Source organism: Anabrus simplex, chromosome 1 (genome assembly GCF_040414725.1).
Source record: "Anabrus simplex isolate iqAnaSimp1 chromosome 1, ASM4041472v1, whole genome shotgun sequence".
Classification (NCBI taxonomy): domain Eukaryota; kingdom Metazoa; phylum Arthropoda; class Insecta; order Orthoptera; family Tettigoniidae; genus Anabrus; species Anabrus simplex.
The window spans coordinates 945958482-945974798 of record NC_090265.1 but is presented as its reverse complement, the minus strand read 5'-3'; the positions used below and the strand labels follow the sequence as shown (position 1 = coordinate 945974798).

Here is a 16317-nt window from a genome sequence, read left to right as displayed (position 1 = left end):
CGTTTTCACAGATGGGCTCACCCTCGGACGATCACAGCGTGCTTTATCGTATACATCTTATCTAAATTTCTTAATTGTGGTCGTCATAAAAGTCTTCTTCACCATCAACTCCACTGTAATTACTCTCTGAGATTTGTTGCATATACCCATTTTTAATTCGTCCATGGAATGATCTAACTGACTAAGTTTACCATTCTTCTTCTTCTTCTTCTTCTTCTTCTTCTTCGTTTTGCCTCATGACTGAGGCGTCGTGACTATCTTAATATTCAGCCCTCTAGCCGATGAACCATACTCCGCCATTCTTCCCTACCCAAAGCTTTCAATGTGGTTACTCTGAGAGAACACTGTAGGGGGCCGTTCACCATGTCAATCCATCGCGTTGGTATTCGTCCTCGTTGTCTGGTTCCCTGAACTTTGTCCTCAACAATCAGCTTTTGAAGACTACCATCTCGGCGCATTATATGTCCAAAGTAGCGCACAATCCGCTGAGAGACCTTAAACGATAGGCGAACTTTTATCTGAAGTTGGTTCAGGATTGATGTGTTCGTGCGATGAACTGTCCAAGGAATCCTTAACATTTTCCTCCAGCACCACATTTCAAAGCTTTCTATCCGTTCACGATCACGTTTGAGGATGGTCCACGTCTCTGCGCCATACACCATTCACCAGGTCATAAAACGACAATGGGGCGAAATATGGAATAATTTTCAAATTATTTATTGTGTATGACTAACCCTCTAACACTCATATACCCGGCTCACGTTGTTTCCGACCACCCTATAGATGAAGTGCAAGTCTCAGCCTCTTTACCATTTTGTTTTAACTTATTGTGAGCCCATCAGATACAACAAAGTAACATGCACAGTATGTATAGCCTTGTCCTGTTTGATGTGTTGAGCTGTCAATCAATATCTCAGCTCTATATCTTGGATTATGCTGCCAACATTTAAGACGTGATTTATCCGCCCCTGTACATTGAAGAACGGTGCAACAGAACGGGAATTGATTACTGGCTATGGAATTTACGTGGGATATTAACATCCTGAATTGAACGATAGTTTCACATTGTTGTAAATATGTTGATTATTCGTGAGTGGATGAAATAAATATTGTACGTTACTCCCTCACGTCGAAACACTATAATGCTCTGCCTTGTAGAAGACATAGCGTAGTGATTGTTGATATAATAATAATAATAATAATAATAATAATAATAATAATAATAATAATAATAATAATAATAATAATAATAATAATAATAATAATAATAATAATAATAATAATAATACTGGCGTGTGGAATTCCCACTCCTTGGATGAATGGTCAGCGTTGAGGCCGTCGGTTCAGAGGGTCCCGGGTTAGATTCCCAGCGGGGTCGGGGATTTTAGTCTCGTGTGATTAATTCTTCTGGCTCGGGGACTGGTTCTTTGTGTCTTGTTCAAATACTCTACTCTTCATATTCAGGCAACACACCACACTACCAACCACCACAGAAACGCGCAATAGTGATTACATCCCTCCACGTAGGGTTGGCGTCAGGAAGGGCATCCCGTCGTAAAACAAGGGCAACCCCACAGGTTTGGGAAAAGCGGAAGCAGGAGAATTAAAAGAATAAGAAGGAGAAGAATACTGGCGTATGGTCTCCGGGAAGTCTGGTGCAAGCAATTCGAGCTGACGCTTATAGGCGACCTGCACGTCTCTAAGGGGTGAGCCTTACCTATAACGAATTCCAAGTTGATTGAATATGAAAAAAACATTTTCAAAGGAACCAATACAACGTGGAAGATATCGAAAGCGGAAATATAAAAGTGCTGTACCCTCGAAGAATGAAGATATCATCTTAATTCCCAGAAACATGCTGGGAGGCTAGGAGTGCGAACGAAGAGATCGTGGGTTTAATTAAGGTAGGGCCCCGTCATTTGTCTCGTATGAAAATGGGTAAGCACGGAAAACCTCTTCAGGACTCTAGACAGTGAGGTTCGAACCCTTTATCTCCCGAAAGCAATGCTCCTACTCCACACTGTTGGAGAGACCAGGTAAATCCACTCATTGGGTACAAAATGCACGAAGCCATCCACAAATAGGATAACCTGGGGAAGTGCGGGCTGCTCCGTTGAAGCATAATATAACCATGCTCTTGTTTGGATAATAGGAGTGAAGAAAATAATAATAATAATAATAATAATAATAATAATAATAATAATAATAATAATAATAATAATAATAATAATAATAATAATAATAATAATAATAATAATAATAAGTCCCTAACAAAAAGTTAACACCTCGCTGTAATTTGTGAATATCTTTTAATCGTAAATAACATTTTAACGTATATTGACAAATGAATCATATATCTACTCTATACTTGTTATAGTACACGCTAAGCTCGCCTGGTGGCCATGATCGCTAAGGCGTGAAGACTATCTGACGCCGTGGTTAGCGGGTTCGAGTCCCGTTGGTCGAAATAATTTTCACCATCAGAACATTGGCTAGCAGGGTAAGAGAGGTGGTGGTATACAATTTCCAATCACTAGACTGGATTAAATTCCAAAACCTCTGTGCAGTGCTCGTATGGAATGAGGGCATATGGCGCTGCTGATGGTGATTCATCCATGAGATGGAGACGTAAAGCATTGAGCAGACCCTTTAGTGCTATTTGACAGTAGTAGGCTATGTGCCGGCATAGGGTTTCATTCTCTACCTTCCTGTCATAAATCACATCATTCATTTCATCTCATTAACTCCTCTGATGAGTTTGACGTCAGGAAGGGTATCGGGCGTAAAAATCGCTACGAAGATTCATTTCGCGTCATGCCCGACCCTGCAGAGCAACGGGACGTACATACTTGAAGTACTACAGGCCACCTCTGAAAGTGTCTTTCATTTATCTTCAACCAAAGGAAAGGAAAATTGTCTTTATCCAGGGCATGCCATTGGTGAAAATATTTTTAAAATCATGTAGAAGAGAAATTCCATGATCTATTAAAACACTTTTCGTGAAAAAACCTTGCAAATGCTACTTATACAGCTTTTGTAATTACTAATCACATGATGAAATTATCACGCAATGGCACTAAATTCTTCGGCTTTTCTTATGAACTTTGTTCAGTTAGGCTGTGGGTTCTTGAGCGGCATGTAGGGATACAGTGCACTTTCCTATAACCTGCGAGAAATGGTCAATATTAACATGTTTTCCCTCGTATTGTATTATTTCCTTATGGTAGGCAGTGAGCACTTGTTATTCCCTTTTGATAATCTGGCAGTCAAGTCCGTTTTAACAGATGGGCTCACCCTCGGACGATCACAGCGTGCATTATTGTATACTTCATGTTCCCTAAGGAAGTTGTGAAAAACGCAAGGACCGAGCTCGATAGCTGCAGTCGCTTAAGTGCAGCCAGTATCCAGTAATCGGGAGATAGTGGGTTCGAGCCCCACTGTCGGCAGCCCTGAAGATGGTTTTCCGTGGTTTCCCATTTTCACACCAGGCAAATGCCGGGGCTGTACCTTAATTAAGGCCACGGCCGCTTCCTTCCAATTCCTAGGCCTTCCCTACCCCATCGTCGCCATAAGACATATCTGTGTCGGTGCGACGTAAAGCAAATAGCAAATAGCAAAAAAAAAAAAAAAATTAAAAAAAACGCAAGGAAACGTTAAATGTAAAAGGCACATGGAACGTATCCATGAGCTGGTACGGTACTACTTTTAAGGAATTACATCGTTTTGCTCTGGATTGCTCATGACAATCAACTACTGCAATGCGTGTGTGTGTGTGGGAGGGGGGGGGGAGAGGAAATAGCTTCTTTTGAACAGACACACTTCGATTTGCTTACTGGCTTTCACATGTTCCTATTTGAGAGGGTAAGATCTTCCTTTGTCTGTACTCTGCCGAGGCAAGAGTTATTCGTCTCTTGAGATGGTTAATTTTCCTCATAAGTTATACCATTTGCGAAGCGCTCAAAATAATTTTTTAAAAAAAGTAAGAAACAGGGTCTTCTAAAGTTTAACATAGTGTAGAATAATGACGTTTACTTCATAATTGTAAAGAAACTAAATCAATGTACATAGTGCTTGTGGTATTGTTATCACTGGTTATAAAATGACTGCAAATGAAGAAAATTATTAATTCATAGAGTGTTGTAGAAAGTTGCAGCTCTGCTTGAATGGCAATGTCTGTCATAGTCTGAAACACCAACAGAAAATTCACGTTCATGGCTCTTCCCTGCTTTCTTTCTTTCTTTCTTTCTTTCTTTCTTTCTTTCTTTCTTTTAATCCGTCTACCCTCCAGGGTTGGTTTATCCCTCGGTCTCAGCGAGGGATCCCACCTTTACCGCCCCAAGGCCAGTGTCCTGGAGTGTGAGACTTTAGATCGGGAATACAACTGGGAAGGAGAACCAATTCCTCGCCCAGACTGCCTAACCTCCTATGCTGAAAAGCGCCCTTGTGTGGGAATGGGAAGATCGGAAGAGTAAGACAAGGAAGAGGGAAGGAAGCGGCCGTGGCCTTAAGTTAGGTACCATCCCGGCATTTGCCTGGAAGAGAAGTGAGAAACCACTTCGAGGATGGCTGAGGTAGGAATCGAATCCCCCTCTATTCAGTTGACCTGCCGAGGCTGAGTGGACCCCGTTCCAACCCTCGTATCACTTTTCAAATTTCGTGGCAGAGCTGGGAATCGAAGCCATGCCTCCGATGGTGACTGCTAATCACGCTGACAACCACACCACACCACACCACACCACACCACACTACACCACACCACACCACACCACAGAGGCGGACCATGTTCATGGTGCCTTCGAAAACATGACACCGGGATTTCTTAATATGAAATTGTACAGTGGTCGTAGACTTTAGATAAGGAGTGCAAAGTACATCTTACTCCTGCTATTAGATAAAGTCATAGCACACGAACGTACATTAAGTTACTCACTAGACAACATTAAATTTCCATACCAAAGTCCTTGGAAGAGTGGAGTACCCGTCATAACCTCAGTACTAGAGCGGTTGGCTCTATACCCACCCACCCTTTCCCTGAGGTATTATCTTGGTACTCATTTTCGGTGCAGTTTGAGTGAACCACAAGGCCAAGCGCCTCTCCTGAAATGGAAATCTCGTTTCCAAATTTTTCGACTTCCATACGGAGAATCGAACCAAAGTCCTTTCGAGAGAACTGAGTAGTATATGAAGTTGCTTCTAATTGAAGACTTGATACTCGTTACTTCCAAACACCCTCTGTCCTTTAGGCCTGTTTTCCGCGTTCAGAAGACTGCTGGTGATATTCCATGTTGTCCGAGTGATATTTCTTCTACCAGGCGAACTTGGCTTGGTCACCTTAGACTCCCATAACTATTATTTTTCAACTGTTAGTTTTCTTAAGTGCATATTTTTCTTACTAGGGAGTGTGATCAACATCATGTTTCGTGTATATGGATTTTGTGCACTTTTTTTTCGTGATTACTGCATCCACTTTGGGATGTAGAGAGAAGTTGTATCAATCAGGGAGGAAGCATTCAGTATCAATCAATAACCATTGATCTGCATTTAGGGCTGTCGTTCAGGTAGCACATTCTCTATCATTTGTTTACCTGGCCTTTTGTTATATAACTTCAAAGAAATTGAACATTTATCGAATACCTCACTTGGTAAATTGTTTCATATAAAAAACTTCTTACATTTATTCTATAATACTGTCAATACGGATTTGCAATGATTTTCATGACTTGTTAATTGTTTCAATCCCTAATTTATATAAATGAATATTCACCCCAGTTTTTCCCTCTGGAATTCCATATCATATTGTAACCTTGCTTACTTTTAAATGCCCCATTGAAGCTTATTCGTATACTAATGTAATTCCACGTCATATCTCCACTCACATTTCTGAACATACCGCTTAGTCGAACACCTAGTCTAAAGTACTGACAAGTAGTAATAATCCTGGCTTCCTTTGTTGCCCAAGGCAGAGAGTCCAACGACTGAAGTCCCGTGTCTGAACGAAATTGGGAAATTGTGTCTACTTTAGACATATGAAGGACTGCCTAGCTGAGGTGGTAATGGTGTGCTAGGTTCACTCTGTTCGAATACCCGTTAGGAAATATATTTCAACTTTTGGAGGGGTCCATTGCCTTGAGGCCACTCAGTCTACGCCACAAATTAGAACCAATTCAAATGCTGCAGGCAGAGGCGGCCCCACTTAGTGGCGAGGTTCACTCTTCCAAGGGCCTTCATTCCATGTTCGGAGATGGCTGGCTTACCTTAGCCATATTTGGGAGCAATAAGTTCCATATGTGAGCAAATACGTGTTTCTGGAATTGAGTAATTTGTCCCTTTGATAAACAAACAGTCAATCACCCTAGTCGTCAGATTTTAAACCGATAAATTGCTTTATATAGAGCCTAAGATAGATGATGGGATTATGAGATTAACGTAAATACGATTGGCAGGTGAGATACCTCAGTGATACTTAAGTATAAAAACAAATCGTGTGAAGCATCAGACTTACACAGGCCACAACGACAATGAAAGGTAATATAATACATACCATATAGATTATGGTAGATTTCTTGCATTAAATTGCTTAGATCACTAGATATATGGGGGAATCACAGAAAAGCTAACCTCTGTCAATGTTTTTCAAAACTACCTGTGAAATGTCTCTTTCTATCCTGCCATCTGGTGAGTAATAGTCAGGGCTAGCATTTTGATGACATGTCATCTTTTAATTGGCTCACAACGGACATTGCCAACTTGTACAGAAATCCTGATCATGGTTCCCACATTGTAGAAATACTCATCTAATACGTCATTTTTGTCTTTTTTTGTCATTTTGCATTTTTGGGTCATTTTCTAAAATTATACATCATTATTTGGTCATTATATGGAATTGATTAGACTATTTTATAATCTTTGAGTCATTTTCTTACATGTTTGAGGATTTTGAAGCATTTACGCGTGTGGTATTGGATATTATCGTAAGTTTAAGTGACGATGAATACAGAGACTTGAGAATCTTCAGAACGCTTTGTCAATCTGGGGACTAAAGAAACTTTGTTCACCCCTTGGTTCTTGGACATGTTCACATTCCAAGAGATACCCCCAACTGTAGAAGACTTCCTCATGAACAGTCGAGATTTTCTTCTGAGGATGCGGAGCTAAGTTCTGTGTGAAGCGTAAAGAGTTTCACCTTGTTTTCTTGACAATGCAGAAGCTCAAACCCCACAAACCCCATAGAACAACAGCCCGGAAGGGCCAAGGCTCATAAAATGACCGCTGTTCAGCCCGAAGACTTGCAGATTATGAGGTGTCGTGTGGTCAGCACGACGAATCCTCTAGGCCAGGGCCTCTCGAACGCCCAAAATCTCACGCGTGCAAACAGCGGCGCAGAGTTTATCTGCACAGTGCATCGGTCCCACTCGGATCGGCTCGGCCCAATGCTTCGTCTCTGGGCTACTCGGCTAAGCTCGGCTCAACTCGTCTCTGATTTGGAGTGCTACGGAGCAAGTGAGGAAGAGGGAGACAGGAGGAGCGAGCGAGACAGGCGTGAGGAAAGAGAGACACAGCGCTATTGCTCCAAATCGAGGAGTGGGGGTCTGCACTCTGGTCAACCAAGCGCAGTCGTCTTTTGCACCGTGCACAGAGCATGAACCAGGCTCATGCACCCTGAGAGGCCCTGCTCTAGGCCGTTATTCTTGGCTCTCTAGACCGGGGGCACTATCTAATTATCAGATAGCTTCTCTATTCTAATCACGTAGTCTGAGTGGACCTCGAACCAGCCCTCAAGTCCAGGTAAAAGTCCCTGACCTGTTCGAGAATCGAACCCGGAGCCTCTGGCAGGCACACTACCCGTACACCGCGGGGCACTGGAGAAGCCAAAAACTTATTATAATGTCTAGGGGAACCTCTCCCAGTACCGGCCACCTAATAATTTTCCTTCATTGTTTAAAAATAGAATGGTCAGCAATAAATCTGATCAAGTTAAAAGAGGCCTGATACAGTATTGTTACAATTGCCTTGAGTAGACATGAAGAAAATGAGTGTGCATGTCCATTACAACAATAGATAGAATTCTTACAAAACCTTACATTACAAAAAATGTTTCCCAGTACCGGCCAGCCAGACACTTTCTCTTATTATTTAAAAATGATGAAGTGATACTTTAAAAATACACATTTAAACTTCAGTGAGACATTACAAAACTTTAATTAACAATACAAATGCATGAAGCAAATTTTACACGATAAATAATCCCTACATATCAAAGATAGAAAAGTCCAATCAAGATATTAAAAAACTTCAGTGGAACACACAAACAAATTTTCTAAATGCATGGTCACATTTGTAAACGTCAAATTTTTACACGATAAATAAATAATCCTGCATATCAAAGTTAGAAAAGTTCAAACAAGATATTTAAAAACTTCAGTGGAATACACAAAAAATGTTATAAATGCAATGATCACATTTGTAAAAGTCAAAGTTCTCTTGATCTGCACATTGAAGATGTGCCCAACCCTGACAAGAAACACACTGAACCCAAGCTTCGTCCGTTGTTTCCAGGCAAATGATGCATTCTGTTTCTCGATCGCCTGATTGCCCTGTGCCATTATGCTTTCTCTCGGACTCGAAGTTAAGTCTCTTCGGAGCTCTACTGTTTTTTTTAACTTTTGAAAACACTTTTGTATCTCTTATTTTCTTTCTTTCATCAGCTTTCTCCCGTTTTTCTTTCATTCTCTGGTCTTTTTCTTCCAACATTTTCTTATAGGGAGTGGATGTTAGAATTTCACTCTTTTCATTTCTCCTCTTTCTTATGGTAATTTTCCTTTCTGTCAAATCTGATTGTGGGGATATTTCTTCTACAATCTTCAGAAATTCTTGTGATGTAGAAGGCATTTCAACTCTGGAAGAAGAAGTTGCTTCTGTAGGAAGATCTTCTTTCTGAGCATCAATTCTTCTTCCCATCTGTGGAGACACAGTCACTTCGCCACCAGTTCTTATTACTCTTACTTTACCTCCCAATGTGTTTCTTGGAACAGACTACTACGTTGAAGCTTCCCTGATGCTTAATTTTCTGTCCATAACCATCTGAATTGCCTCTTTCATGTTTTCCGGCAACCATTTCCTTTTAGATTTGCCTTCCATTATCGATAAAATAGTTCTGGAAAGCAAGAAAATCTGATATTGTAATTATATGATAAATTAATTTTATGGCCGGTACTGGGGAAATGACACGTGGCCGGTACTGGGCAATATACACGGCAACATACATATATTTTTAATTTAATCACAAGTCTACCAATAACGTTGTTACGATTACTATCTATACCTTATCTAACTACAAATAAAATAAATATGAATAAAAAGAGATCAACTCACCAGAGATTGGTACACAAAGACCGAAAGTTTAGCAAGTACAGACCGAAAACACAATGACAACTTCTCATCACAACAGCTCTCAAGCAAATGAAAACAAACGCGAGAGATTCTGTAGGGCATCCCTTTGTCATTGTATGTAAGTACCAGACACAGTAAACATCTGCCATCTAGCTGCGTTTCGGAAAAACAAGTGGCGGCCGGTACTGGGAAATGGCCGGTACTGGGAGAGGCTCCCCTATATCATAAATATAGGCTATACTAACTCGATTAGTAAATTGATTGTCAATTTTCATTTAAAAGTTATGTGATTTTTAAAGTTTTCGGGTCATTTCACAGGACTTTGCCGTAATTTGATTGATCGTTTTTAAACAATATTTGGTCATCAAAATCCTGGCCGTGGTGATAATCGCATTACATCAAGATAGTTGCACTGCATTCAAAACTATTGCTCTATTAACACTCTCATACTCGGCGCAAACAAACTGATATAGCCTTTTTGATAAATCTCCAGAAGTTTAGTATGTTGCAGGCCGTGAAAGAACTGATTGAAATTAAAATTGAGTATGCAGTTATAGGATTCAGTAATCTTGAAAGCTATTAAACAGATCCATGGAAGATAACCAAAGGATTAAAATTCATTGTGATCACAGAGATTTTGTGGATCAAAATGCCGTGGAAACGTTCCCCTGGTCTCTATAAGAATTCCTAAAATCCTCACGTTAGAAATCCTGCTGCCGTTTTTACTGTTTTACAAGTTTCTTTTACGTCGCACTGACACAGGATAGGTCTTATGCGATGATGGGATAGGAAAGGGCTAGGAGTGGGAAGGAAGCGGCCGTGGCCTTAATTAAGCAACAGCCCCAGCATTTACCTGGTGTGAAAATGGGAAACCACGAAAAACCATCTTCAGAGCTGCCGGCAGTGGGGTTCGAACCCACTATCCTTTGAATGCAAGCTCACAGCTGCGCGATTCTTACCACTAAGCAAACTTGCTCGGTTTGACGTTTTTAAAATGTGGTATTTCCTAGGTTCGTAAATACTTCTCTTCATTGACTTGTTGAATCTAAGCTGACTTTCAGACTTGCTCGTGGAGTCCAGAATAAATATAATCCTTTTCTCAATCGATGACTACTCTGTTAATTCACCTTGTATTCCATTAGCAACACAAAATACCTTTTCATAAACTCTGGGAGAGGACGCTTGCAATTTTCAAGCTCATAATATGTCCAATCAATCAATCAATCAATCAATCAATCAATCAATCAATCAATCAATCAATCAATCAATCAATCAATCAATCAATCAATCAATCAATCAATCAATCAATCAATCAATCAATCAATCAATCAATCAATCAATCAATCAATCAATCAATCAATCAATCAATCAATCAATCAATCAATCAATCAATCAATCAATCAATCAATCAATCAATCAATCAATCAATCAATCAATCAATCAATCAATCAATCAATCAATCAATCAATCAATCAATCAATCAATCAATCAATCAATCAATCAATCAATCAATCAATCAATCAATCAATCAATCAATCAATCAATCAATCAATCAATCAATCAATCAATCAATCAATCAATCAATCAATCAATCAATCAATCAATCAATCAATCAATCAATCAATTTTGATATGGTCCATATTTCATCGCATCCTAATTTGGCTTTGTGATAAGGAAGCTACCGGCTTCGCGGTGTAAGGGTAGCGTGCCTGATCTTTACCCAGAGGCCCCCATGTTCACTTCCCGGCCAATTCAAGGATTTGTACCTGGACCTGAGGGCCGGTATGAGGTACACTCAGCCTATGTTATTACCTGATGGTGAGATGGCGGACTCCGGTCTAGAGAGCCGAAAATAATGGCTGTGAGGAATGGTCGTGCTGACCACACGACACCTCGTAATCTGCAGGTTTTCGGGATGAGCAGCGGTCGCTTGGTAGGCCAAGGCCCTTCCGAGCTGTTGCGCCATGGGGTTTGGTTTGGTTTTCGACAACGAAGCACAATGCGTTTTAGGGAGCCATTTGCGATAGATGTAGTATCACTAATTTAGCAGCTGACATCCTTGTCTACTACTGAATACCTACTATAGAATAAGGGTTAGGAACATATCTGACATATGATGAGTAGGAAATGGCTTCGTTGGGTGCAGGTATTCTTGTGTTAAGATGAAGTCTGCCGTGATCAACGTCGCTGGTATACTACTCTTGGCAATTCTGCCGTATTGATTAGTAACACACTATTCAGTCCACAAAATATGGAAGATCATGCCATTTATGTCATTCCGTGTGCCTCTCTGCCAACAGTTCTATTTCTCGCCGTCGTCCTGGTGACGCTCTCCTACGCCCGCTCCAGCCCCGTGGGATCATGCCCCGACCCAGACCCTAAGGAGCGCACCGAACACCTGCCGGACAGCAAAGACTGCACCAAGTTCTGGCGCTGTGACCACGCCACGCCCAAACAGGAGAGCTGTCCATCTGGACTACATTTCAACCCTAAACTACAGGTGTGTGACTGGCCGAACAGAGCAGGATGTAAGGCAGGAGAATCCGGAGAGCCTGGTGACGGTTCTGGAGGAAATTCAGGAGACGGTAATGGTGATGACTCATCTTCTGAGAGTAAGGAGAGACCACCCCGTCCACCTCCCACAACAACAACGAAGAAGCCAACCACGACCACCAAGAGGCCCACCACAACCACAAAGAAGCCCGCACCACCGAAACCTCCCAAGGAATGCGAATCCGCCTCTTCGTCCAGCGAGTCTGGAGACTGCGGAGATTCTGGAGATAGCTCTGGAGATAAGGAGTTCTCCAGTACTACCAAACCACGACCACCTCCTCCACCCTCGACAACAACCACCAAGAAGCCAACCACGACCACCAAAAGGCCCACCACAACCACTAAAAAGCCCGCACCACCGAAACCTCCCAAGGAATGCGAATCCTCCTCTTCGTCCAGTGAGTCTGGAGACTGTGGAGATTCTGAAGATAGCTCTGGAGAATCAGGAGAAGGAGATATATGTAAGGGAGCCACTGCTCACAGATGGCACCTACCACATCCTAGCGATAAGACCAAGTTCTACAAGTGTGACCTCAACACCAAGAAAGCCACTTTGTTCCAATGTCCAGACAAACTCGAGTTCAACCCATCCATTCAAGTCTGCGATTGGCCTTCAAAATAAGATGAAATAACACACGCAGTTGTGTATACGTCTTATCCTTACGCGTGTGAATATTGTTGTAATACTAAATAATGAAAAGCTGAATAAAATGGTCTCAAATATATCCCCGTGTTTGTTATTATCTTGTGTATGATGTCCTCATCACAGCGATATACTGAATTCCCAGGTGAGCTTTAGCCATCAATAAGATGTATGCGGTTGTGTATGCCTTCTACCCGGACACCTCATGTTCGATTCCCAGCTGGTCCATGAATTTCGGTTCTGGGCTGAGGGCTGGAAAGGGTTTCCTCAGCCCAGTGAGTCCAAATGGGGAGCTCTCTGATACGCGTGGATCCGGCACGAAAGCCAAGGAATACGACTGAGGAAGTCGACCAGAGTGCCAAGTTCGGTGAGGGTGGGGATTGTGCGCGGGGAAGAGGAAATGTAGGGTGTTCCCTACCACTAAGGATTTTATTTCAAAGTTTACTCCCCACTAAAATTGCCCGCGGGGGATTCTTTCATTATAAAGTAATAAAATAAACTCGTGTCCTCGTGGGCACACGCGCAATGGAGGGTCCTCCTACCTTTCTTAAATTTCTAGCAGTACCGGTAATCGAACCTGGGCCCCAAGGACGGCAGCTAATAGTGTTAACCCATACGCTACAGAGGCGGACTTATAAAATAATGAGGAAAATGTAGAACACATATATTACTGAAATTAATTGTAATAGTGTGCATATTTTTATGAAAACATTAGCAATAACACACGTAATAAGGAAATACAATTAAATGACTGCCAAACTTTGAATACTAGGGCAACGTAGCGGTGGCAACTCCGCACCTGCAGCCTATTGTTCATGTTACACTCTGGAAAATCCATCTGAAACCCGGGAATAACTTTCCAATATTTATCATTCTTCTTATAACAACAGAATTCAAGCAAAAATATTTTAATTTTACTTTTTTTCTGGGGCAGGGTGTAATTTACAGTACTTTCAGGGGTATTATATACCCTCTCTCCCTTCCGGTACTGCCTGAAATGATAACTAGTAGTTAAGCCCTATAATCCTTCCCCCCACCATTTCGTTCTGATTTCGCACCCAGAAGTCGACAAGCTAACCCCGTGGCAATCCGGTATCTGCAAGCCATCTGTATGGGCAGCTGTCAACTTGACAATATAAAGCCTAGGAATGGACTGAAAATGCTACGTGATTTTCCTTTCATGTGAACTAGAAACCCCAGTAAATTAATTGTTAATTTAAGTGTATTACGAATAAAAATTGCCTTCTGCCATTTCTTGATGGATACAGTACTTTTGTATCCATCCCTTGGCACAGGCCAGAGTAAAGTGTAGCTTTCACCGAAGTCCCAGTCTCATCCATGGCTGTGACAATATGGAAGCTGCTGGGGTATGGGTGGTGCTGTGTACTGACATTCAGAGCACGACTAGTGCATCTGAGTGTTGTGAAAGGTGTTGCTCATACAGTAGGGTCAGTCGTGCTGCAATAGCGCTTTCTGACCCAGTGAGGAAAGCAATGGCAAACTACCTCACTCCTCGTCTTGCCTAGTACGCCTCATTTTGGTGCTGCCATTGGTTTTTGCGGTTTCCTTATAACCGCATAACCTTTGGTGGTGCTATTTGAGGATCCAACCAGCCTCTGGTAGTATAATCGGTCCATTACTTTTCTTAATATATGTAAATGATTTAGGGAATAATATAACATCAAAAATAAAATTGTATGCAGATGATATAATTGTTTATAGGGAAATAAATAACATTGAGGATTGTTTAGAATTACAAAGGGACCTTGAGAGTATCCAACAATGGGTTGAAAAGAATAATATGAAGGTTAATGGAGGCAAATCAACTGTTACAACATTTACAAACAGGAGTTTTAAAACTGAATTTGAATATACTTTGGATGAGGTAGTTATCCCAAAAGATGGCAAGTGCAAATACTTAGGTGTGAGATTTGAAAGTAATTTGCACTGAAAGGTCATGTGGATGGCATTGTTGGGAAAGCATACAGATCGTTACATGTCATAATGAGGCTACTTAAAGGATGCAACAAAGAATTAAAAGAGAAAAGTTACTTAAGTATGGTTCGTCCATTATTGGAATATGCAAACAGTGTTTGGGATCCTCACCAAGAATACCTAATAAAAGAAATAGATAGTGTGCAGAGGAAAGCAGCAAGATTTGTAACAGGGGATTTCAGGAGAAAGAGTAGTGTATCAGAAATGTTAAAGGAACTTGGGTGGGAAACTTTAAGTAAGAGAAGGGAGAAAACTAGACTTATAGGATTATATAGAGCCTTTACAGGAGAGGAAGCATGGGGAGATATCCGTGAGAGGCTTCAGTTGGAAAACAATTATATTGGCAGGACTGACCACAAATATAAAATTAGAAGGAATTTTAGCAGAAGCGATTGAGGTACATTTTCATTCATTGGGAAGGGTGTGAAGGAGTGAAACAGTTTACCAGGGGTAGTATTTGATCCTTTTCCAAAATCTGTACAGATATTCAAGAAGAGAATAAACCGCAACAGAGAAAATAAATGAATTGTTAGAGGGCATTCGACCAGTGCAGGTTAATGTAAATAAAACTGTGTGTAAATAAATTAATTCCATCCCCTGGTCTAAGGAGTTGGGACAGCCAAAGTAGGGAACTGCCTGTAGGGGTGAAGTACAGTGGGGACTTCGAGGGCCCTGGGACCGCTACGGTAGCTGTGAAGGCCCTTCAGGAACTCTGAAAAGTGGTGGCAAAAGGGGCTCTGGTTAAGACGCAGCAGATCGTTATGCTACTTAGGTTAAAACAAGTAAATAAATGCAATGTAAATTTTAATCTTGTACCGGTTGTATTGTATCATTTGAAGTAATTCCATAAACTGTATATGAGTTGGCTATGTATGCAAGTATAGGAGATATTATATGTAGAATTTTTGTAAATAATATAAATTTATTAAGGATGAGCTGTGTGTTTAATAGAAAAAATAATGTTAGCGTAAATTGTACAATATTGTATTATAGGAAAATTTTCTTCTCTTGTTAATTTAATATTTATTGCTTGACAATAATGTATTTTAGTGTACCATTTGCCACAGAGGTAGACACCTCATTTGCAAATAAAGAGATTTTGATTTGATTTTGAAAACACTCCCTGTTCTTCTTTACTAATTTAATCTAGGATGACCCAGTCAGCACAGACACATGCACAATTATTCTTGTCAATCAGGGGCGTATTCACCTTGAATGCAAGGCATTCATTGCATGCGTTATGATAACACAAATCACTGTCCGATTTAAGATTCTAGGTTGTTTCAGGTCAAATATTAACGATTTCATCTCTCGGAAGTTCAAAACGTCCGCGCAACTGTACTAGTTCCGTTGCTTGATTACGTGTGGTGCTGGTGTAGTCTCGCCGTCTACTCCACTCTCGGAAGAAAGAGACAGCAAATGGAGGAGTTTACGACGTAAGGCATTCAATCTTAAAATTGCATTCAGTGGCAGACGTAGTTCTGGAACCCTCCGAACGATGTCGCTGCAATTGAAACTTGGTCAGAATTTGTCACCCCATACTCGTGCTACCCTCTGCCATCTGTTAGCAACTTGGAGAAAGTCGACATGTTTACAGCGAACGGGACACACAGATTACCCCCTAGCGAGAACCCAACGTGACGAAACTGACCAATGCCACTGGGGTGACTTATCTCCAGTGCTTGAGTTGTGGCTAACTATACTGCTAATAATAAGAGTTGGCGTCTGACATTTCT

The 16317-nt window shown here is 41.1% G+C and overlaps 1 protein-coding gene across 1 annotated transcript; it reads left to right on the top strand.

Moving 5' to 3' along the window:
• Positions 1 to 6425: 6425 nt before the first annotated feature.
• Positions 6426 to 12668, top strand: LOC136857778 (DNA topoisomerase 1-like). The gene is made up of 2 exons (XM_067136685.2): positions 6426 to 6525; positions 11691 to 12668. The coding sequence occupies exons 1-2, from the start codon at positions 6519 to 6521 to the stop codon at positions 12563 to 12565; spliced, it is 882 nt and encodes a 293-aa protein (XP_066992786.2). The 5' UTR covers positions 6426 to 6518; the 3' UTR covers positions 12566 to 12668.
• The last annotated feature ends 3649 nt before the right edge of the window (positions 12669 to 16317 follow it).